General features: G+C 45.6%; 1 protein-coding gene and 1 pseudogene across 1 annotated transcript in view; one reads left to right on the forward strand and one right to left on the reverse strand.

The window, feature by feature from the left end:
• LOC116068841 (CD209 antigen-like protein D) overlaps window positions 1-4,088 on the reverse strand; it is an 8,254-nt gene extending 4,166 nt beyond the window's left edge. Inside the window, exons 1-5 of the mRNA XM_031338914.1 lie at window positions 3,939-4,088; window positions 3,752-3,838; window positions 3,400-3,489; window positions 2,490-2,564; window positions 1,694-1,845 (exon numbers count right to left, since the gene is read on the reverse strand). Of these exons, the coding sequence (XP_031194774.1) occupies window positions 1,694-1,845; window positions 2,490-2,564; window positions 3,400-3,489; window positions 3,752-3,838; window positions 3,939-4,062 (528 nt within the window). The 5' untranslated portion in view covers window positions 4,063-4,088. The remainder of the gene's footprint in view (window positions 1-1,693; window positions 1,846-2,489; window positions 2,565-3,399; window positions 3,490-3,751; window positions 3,839-3,938) is intronic.
• Window positions 4,089-5,287: 1,199 nt separating this feature from the next.
• On the forward strand, window positions 5,288-7,837 carry LOC116104724 (annotated as a pseudogene).
• Window positions 7,838-8,239: the final 402 nt, after the last annotated feature.

An 8,239-nucleotide genomic window follows, 5' to 3' on the forward strand; every position in this document is an offset into this window, starting at 1 on the left:
GCCCACCTGGCCAGAATCCCGTGTCCCGCGGAACAGGGACCCCGCGAGAAATCCCGGTCCGTGACAGGGAGGACTGTGCACTCATGACCTCAAAGCAGTTATGGTTGCCTGCACTAGATCAAGTTTGTCTACACTGCAGCATGGAGAGGGGAGGTGTTCATGTGGTACTAGGACAGTTGATGTCTTCTGAGGAAGGAAGGGTCAGTTTCTTAAAAAACTGGTTGGCCGATTAAGCTCTGGGGAGGGCCCCATGTCAATGAATATGTGTGAAACATAATTGTGCTCAGTGGAATATAGAAAAAGGGATGGGGCATGAAGTTGGGAGGGGATAGGGGATGTATTCAGAAGGAGTTAGACAGAGAAGTGCGTGGGTGTGAATTAGATCAAAATGCATGTATGAAACTATCAAATAATAAAAAAAATATATTTTAAAGTGTGGACATGGAAAATGACTCTCTCCTTCCCTCCCTCTCTCTCTCCCTCCCTCTCTTTCTCCCTCCCCTCCACCCTCCCTCCTTCCCTCCTTTTTCTTCTCCCTCCCTTTCTCTCCCTCTCTCCTCCCTCCCTGTCTCTCTCTTTCTCCCTCCCTCCTTCCCTCCTTCCCTCCCTCCCTCCCTCCCTCCCTCCTTCCTTCTCCCCCTGCATGTTTCTCTCCCTCCCTCCTTCCCTCCCTCCTCCCCTCCCTCCTTCTCTCCCTCTCTCCCTCCTTCCCCCTCCCTCCATCCCCCTCTCTCTCTCCTTCTCCATTCCTCCCTCTCTCTCTTTCTCTCTTTCCCTCCCTCTCCCTCCCTCCATCTTTCTCCTTTCCTCTGTATCTCTCCCTCCTTCTCCCTCCCTCCTCCCTCTCTCTCCCTATCTCTCTCCCTCCCTCCTTCTTCCTCCCTCCTTCCTTCCTTCTCCCTTCCTCCTTCCCTCCTTCTCCCTTCCTTTCTCTCTTCCTCTCTTTCTCCCTCCCTCCCTCTCTCTTCCTCCTTCTCTACCTCCCCCTCTACCTCTCTTTCTCTCCCTCCCTCCCTCTGTATGTGCAGGTATTTACAAACAAACCCTGAGTGCTCATGCAGAGGCCACAGGAAGATGTCAGGCATCCTGCTGCATTGCTCTCCACTTAGTTCTCTCAGATGAGAATTTCTTACTGGGCTTGGAGTTAGATTGGCAGTCAGCAAGCCTGAGGGATCTTCCTGTCTGCAGGCCCCATCCCCAACATGGAGCTTAAGGGCATATGTGACCATGCTTGTTCCCCACCCCCAGATGCTGAGGCTCCTAACTCAGATCTTCTTGCCATAGCAGTAAGCACTCTTACCCACTCAGAAATCTCCCCAAACCCATAACTAGCTTTCAAAATGTGGTTTTAGACTCAAGTCCTTGTGTTTTCAAGGCAATCACCTTCATTAAAGACATTTCCTTAGTCTCTAGTCTAGCAGAACATATATCCCCCAGCGAGGAAGAGTTTAATATTGCCCAACACACAAAGATAGCAATTACATTTTAGGCATTCTCCCAATGCACCAGAAATATTTAAGTCTTAGGTGTGATTCTGTGGAGAGTACTTGGGGGGGGGGTAGTCCTCATTTCCACCGTTTTCTATAGAAAAAGCAGCATCTAACTCATAGCCTTGTCTAGCAAATGGTCTCACTCTCAGGCGACCATAGCCAGATCCATGTTCCAGACAAGGATGGGACCCCATCTGGCATACCTGCTCCTCATCAGTCTCTACAATGACCAATTGGGCCCCCAGTTCCTTGCAGGCAGTGATGGAGTTGTGCCAATTTCTTTGGGACTTGGAGAAGAAATAACAGCTTCCATTGAAGAATGTCCAGTCCCTGGGGCAGGGTTGACACAAGCCGTCTGTTGGAGGAAGCAGATTAGATAGACATACTTAAATGTCTGTGTTCCCATTTGTCCTCAACCTATAAGTCTCCAGAACCAGGGTCCTTACTTATCATAGCATTCTGGGGAGCCATTCCCCTCTGCATTTCCTTATCCTCTATTCACCCAGAAAAATCTAGAAGTCTTAAGCCCATCTTCTCCAGTCATGGAAATGTAGGTGCCACAAACATCAGGACTAGCTTGACCTAGTGCCTACTGTGTGCACAACCTCTGTGAACTTAGAGTGCCCATAGTGTACATGGCCCTTGTTAACACTGAATACCTTCTGTATGCATGGCTCCTGTGAACACTGAGTGATTTCTGCGTCCATAGCACTTGTGAACATTGTGTGCTTACTGTTTACATAACCCCTTTAAACACCGAATGTCTGTTGTGTGAATGGCTACTGTGAACATTGTCTATGCTATATACAATTTCTGTGAACACTGAGTGTCTACTGTGTGCATGGCCCCTGTAAACACCAAGTTCTATTCTCAGTATTATATTGTGATCTCACTTCAAAGAAAAGGAAATTGTTACTCAAAGAGTCTGATGACTAAAGGAAATTGACTCCTCTCCCATGGAAACCTGAGAGCCTGAATTCCTGGTCTCTGGTTACTCACCATGAACTTCAGCCTTCAACTGCATGAGTTCCTGGTAGATTTTGTGTTGAACCTCTGAGCTGGGGACCTTTGAGACTTAGCAGAGACAAAAAAAAAAAAACCCTGTAGTTATTAAATACCTCCTTTTTTGCTGTGGCCTGCACTGGAGCCTTGGGACATTAGGGTTTTGTTTTTTGTTTTTTGTTTTTGTTTTTGGAAGGTGGGTCTCACTATCTTGGCACTGATTTCTCCTACTCCTGGGCATATGTCCTCATCTTATCTCAGCTTCACAAGTAGTTAGGATTTCAGGCACATGCTTCCACCTCAGTGTCTAGGACAACTTCTGCCTGATGTCTTTAAACACGTATTTGTTTATTTGTTTATTTATTCATTTATTATGTGTATGACTGTTTTGCCTGTATGTATGTATGTATGTGTGTATGTATGTATGATGTGTGTATGTATGTATGTATGTGTGTGTGTATGTATGTATGTATGTATGTATGTATGTATGTACATACCCCAGGTGCTTGTCTTGTGTCTGAGGAGTTCAGGAGAGTGCATTGGATACCCTGGTCCTGGGGTTTTAGGTGGCTGTGAGACATGGTTTGTATGCTGAGAACCAAACCTAGGTCTTCTAGAAGAACAGTAAGTTCTCTTAACTGTTGAGGTAACTTTTCTACCTTTGGTTAATACCTTGAAAGACTAGGAAACTAGATACCCAGAGAAAAGTGACCTATCAGGAGAAATGGGGACACAGCTCTTCTCTGAGACCCTCCCCTCTCCTCTCTGGTGTACCAGAGATGGGGGAGATGTTCCTGAGAAGTTCCTAGCTCCACTGAAGGTTATGCTCCCACCTTGCATTCCCCATCACTTTCCCAGACAGGCCCTAGAGTCAGATCAGAGAATTGAGTCCTTCATTTTGCCTGACCTAGGACAAGAATGATCAGCAGAAGCCCAGTCAAGAACAGGAAGGAGAACAGCTGCAGGACCAAGGGGTTGTGGCTCTGCTTCGTATACTCTGCAGAATAGAAGGTAGTTGTGTTAGAATCATAGTGACCTTGCCTCAGCCTGGCCCCAGGACAGACTTACTGCTGCCATCCTCCTCATGCAGGGCACTTGAGTCTGGACTCTGAGTCTATACCTTCTATGGCTCACAATTCCATTCCCCAGCCTTCATCTCCCAGGACTGAATGAGAAGTTTAGGATCTCAACTCCAGTTCCCCAGGACCCACTTCTGGGGAAAGTCATCCACTTTTCCTCAGGTCTTCACCCTGTTGTACCTGCCAAACTTTTGATTCCAAATTTTGTTCGTAACTGAGAGCTGACAGCAGAATATCTGGTACTACTCATCAAACACTCTTCATCCTCTGGAGAAACAGAGCATCAGTCAGAGGATAGGTAGGCTCAGCCACAAGCTGCCCCTCAGGCCTCCCTCACTGAGATCCCACAATCCTAGTCCATCCTTACCTGGAGTGTCCAGTTGCTGTGTCTTTGATTCCGTGGAGTCACTCATGGTTAAAGCTATTGCTAGTGCCTGGGATTGTGAGAGAGGACAGCTTCTGTTGTCCCCTAATGCCCACTTCCTAGACATTCTGATAGCAAGAGAAAAAAGGAACTGAGCACAATGCAGAAGAGCTGGAGGGAGGAACCGCACCCCTGACACAGCTCATCTGGTGCCAGGGAACCCAGGAATTTTTTAGAGAGAGGTCTGGGAAGATTAGGGTGTATACCAGAAATATCTGGTCTATTCATCTTGTGACCAAATCATGGGATGCCTTTATCAAAGCTAACAGCCTATAGAGTACATCTACTTTGCTATGTAATTTACACTTGTGCTGAGGATTGGAGAGCCATAACCCATATTCCTGGATGCTCTGCCCCCACTAACTTGTGCTTCTCTGCTTTCCTAGCATAGGGGCTCACTGTGATTTCTGCTGACTTTGGTGTATTGATGTGATGGACTCAACATACTCCTATTAACATAATACCTGCTACAGATCTACTCATTTTACCTCTCTATGCTGTAGCACATGATCTGCTTTCCATTTCTGCACACCCAGATTAAGTAACAGGCTTAAGTTCTGCTTCCCCACCATAGTCACACAGCTATTTCATGGTGAACTGACATTTGAATATAATCTGACTCTATGGTCCTCATTGTAAACCAAGGAGAATCAAATGGTCCCAAGGGTCAGCACATGTTGAATGAAAACAGGATACTTTTTTTTTTGGTTATTTTTATAACAAAAACACCTATGGAAAGGTGTTTTTTAGCAAAGACATCTATGGAAGTTGGGAGTTGATTCTTTTCTTCCACTCTGTAGGAACTAGGGGTCATATTCAGGCTATTGGAATTGGAGGCAAATGCCTTTATCTACTGAGCCATCTTGCTGACCCATTTCACCTTATTTTTGACACAGGTTACCACTGAAGCTTGAACTCATTGATTCAGTTAGATTGGCTGTTTAGTGAGCCCTGAGAATCCTCTGGTTCTGCCTCACTAGTACTGGGGTTACAGATGTAATCCTGCCATGCCTGCATTTTTACACTGGGGTCCAAACTCCATTCATCATGCTTGTGTGGCAAGCACTACTTACTAAACTATCTTCCCAGATTCCTAATCTTTGCTATTAATTTGAAATGGAGATTGACCAGGTTGTTGAGCTATAAAATGACTTCAATATTATGGAAATATTTTAAATTTTATTGGAGTTATGTAGTGTATGCATATAGAAGTGTCTAGGTTTAATGAATGTCTCTTCATTAAAGATAACTGAGTGATATAATCTCAGTACCAGAAAGTATGCACATGAACCATGATCAACGAGTATATCTTCTGGCCTTGTATTTATTTGATGGACTTAAAATAAATTTTATGTTAATGTTGGCTCAGAAACATAGCTCTTACCTCAAATGGAATGAAAAATAGAATAAAGTGTCTTATCTGGAGCCAAATTTAAGAGATGAGGGCACACATTCGTATTGCTCTCAACACAAAGTTCTATTGGAAAATGACCACATAAGATTTTATGAGGTCAAGAAGGTAGGTTCCAGCTGATACAGGGAAACTTCTGTAGATTTAAGAATCTATCTCGTGAGATTCTTAGCTTTTGGGTTGATGGGAGCTAGTGGTCTTCTAAGAATTCATTTAAAAGTTTTGGTTGTCATAGTGATGTTAGGTCAGATCAGAGGTAGGTAACAATGGTTTTCTGAGGGATTAAACATGGCTCTTTTGATGTGGTTGGGGTTTGTAGCATTTTAACTTTGTACCATTTTGAAGCTCAATTACTTATCATTTGTTTTAGTTTTAATTCTGTTGCTCTAATAAAACCCCTTGACAAAATGCAACTTAGAAAGTGTTGATTTCATATTACAATTCCATAGGGAACTCACTATGTGGGGGGATTAAGACAATGGTCATATCCATGTTAATAGAGTCAAGCCAGATTACTTGTTTGTACTCAGCTCAGTTTTTACACTCTTATAAAGGGTAAAACTCTCTGACTAGGGAATGTGCTGCCCACAGTCAGCCAGGTTTTTCTATATTAATTACTTATGACAATCATCCACAAACATGCTCACAGATCAATGCAACGTAGACAATTCTTTGTTGAGATTCTCTTCCTGGGTGCTCCTAGGTTTATTAAGTTAACAATTAAATCTAACCATCATAGGCTCAGTCATGGGAGCCAGCCCTGCCTGCAGTTTCCTGAACTAAGTACTTCTGTCCACCCAGAGCAAATGATTCTAAGGCCTGATTCTATCTAGCAATAGTCTTTGCAAATCTGGACAAAGTCCCCCTCAGAGCCTGGACCTCTGCTGTGGGAAGATCTTGCAAGACGGAGGGCCACAAATGGTGGGGAAGCAGAACTTGAGCAAGGAGGAACTGATAGCTGAACTCCAGAACTGTGAAGGCTTTATTGTCAGGTCAGCTACTGGGTTACTGCTGATATCATCAACACAGAATAAAAGCTCCAGGTGGTGGGCAGGGCTGGTACAGGCATGGAAGATGTGGATCTGGAGGCTGCCACGAGGAAGGGCATCCTAGTCATGAACACCCCCAATAGAAACAGCCTTAGTGCTGCGGAACTCATCTGTGGGATGATCATGTGCTGGACCAGGCAGATTCTCCAGGCGACAAGCTTCAATGAAAAATGGCAAACAGGACTGGAAGAAGTTGACAGGAACAGAACTGAATGGGAAAACACTGGGAATTCTTGGCCTAGGCAGAATCTGGAAGAGAGGTGGCCACCTGAATGCAGTCCTTTGGAATGAAGACTGTGGGCTATGACCTCATCATTTCTCCTGAAATTGTGGCCTCCTTTGGTGCTCAGCAGCTGTCGAGGGAGGAGATCTGGACTCTCTGTGATTTCATAACTGTCTATACCCCATTTCTGTGCTCCACCACAGGCTGGCTGAATGACATCTTTGCCCAGTGCAAGAAAGGTGAGTGAGTGGTGAACTGTGTTTGAGGAGCCATTGTGGATAAAAGTGCCCTGCTCAGTGCCCTACAGTCTGGTCAGTGTGCTGGGTCTGCACTGAATGTGTTTACAGAAGAGCCACCTCGGGACTGGGCCTTAGTGGACCACAAGAATGTCATCAACTGTCCCCAGCTGGGTGCCAGCACCAAGGAGTCCCAGAGCCACTGTGGGGAGGAAATCACAGTCCAGTTTGTGGATATGGTGAAGGGAATATCTCTAACAGAGGTCATAAACGCCTAGGCCCTTACCAGTGTCTTCTCTCCACACATCAAGCCTTGGATTGGTCTGGCAGAAGCATTAGGCATGATGATGCATGCCTGGGCTGGCTCCCCTAAAGGGACCATCCAGGTGGTTACACAAGGAACATTTCTGAAGAATGCTGGGACCTGCCTGAGCCCTGCAATCATTGTCAGCCTTCTGAGAGAAGCATCCAAGCAGGCAGGTGTAAACTTGGTGAACGCTAAGCTACTGGTGAAAGAAGCTGGCCTCAATGTCACCACCTCCCACAGCCCTGGAGTCCCAGTAGAGCAGGGCAGTCGGGAATGCCTCCTGACTGTGGCCTTGGCATATGCTCCCTACCAAGCTCTGGGTTTAGTCCAGGACACTACACCAATGCTGCAGGTGCTCAACAGAGCTGTCTTTAGGCCAGAGGTGCCTCTACGCAGGGCCCAACCCTTGCTCATGTTCTGGGCTCAGCTCTCCAACCCTGTAATTCTGCCCACTATGATCGGCCTCCTGACAGAGGTGGATGTACAGCAGCTCTCCTACTGAACCTCCAAGGTATCTGATGGAGAGACCTGGCACATCATGAACCTCTCCTCCCTGCTGCCCAGACTGGAATCACGGAAGCAGTATATATCTGAGACTTTCCAGTTCTGCTTCTGACCCTGGAGCTCAGCAGTCCCAGCACCTCTGGCTCTTCTGAAGAAACCAATTCACTGTGACCTATAGGGAGAGAGGATCACAGAACCAGGGTATCTGCCTGAACTAATATCTAGCAAAGAATTTAACTTAAAAAAAAATCTAACAATTATAACCTTGTATAATCTTTAACACAAGTGCAGCTTTTTTCCCTTCTGAGAACTCCAGCTCCCATTTTGTATAAGTTACAGATTTACAGCCAAAGTAAAATACACATTTCCTATATGCCTTTCACCCAGGATCCTCGAATGTTTATCTCCTAGACGGTAAAATATGATAATAGTGACAGCGTGTCAATGTTGATGTTTTAAAAGATAGGTGTGTCCCGGGCCAGAGAGATGCTCAGTGTTTTTGCAGAGGATCCAT

The sequence above is a fragment of the Mastomys coucha genome, unplaced genomic scaffold (assembly GCF_008632895.1).
Source record: "Mastomys coucha isolate ucsf_1 unplaced genomic scaffold, UCSF_Mcou_1 pScaffold22, whole genome shotgun sequence".
Taxonomy (NCBI): Eukaryota; Metazoa; Chordata; class Mammalia; order Rodentia; family Muridae; genus Mastomys; species Mastomys coucha.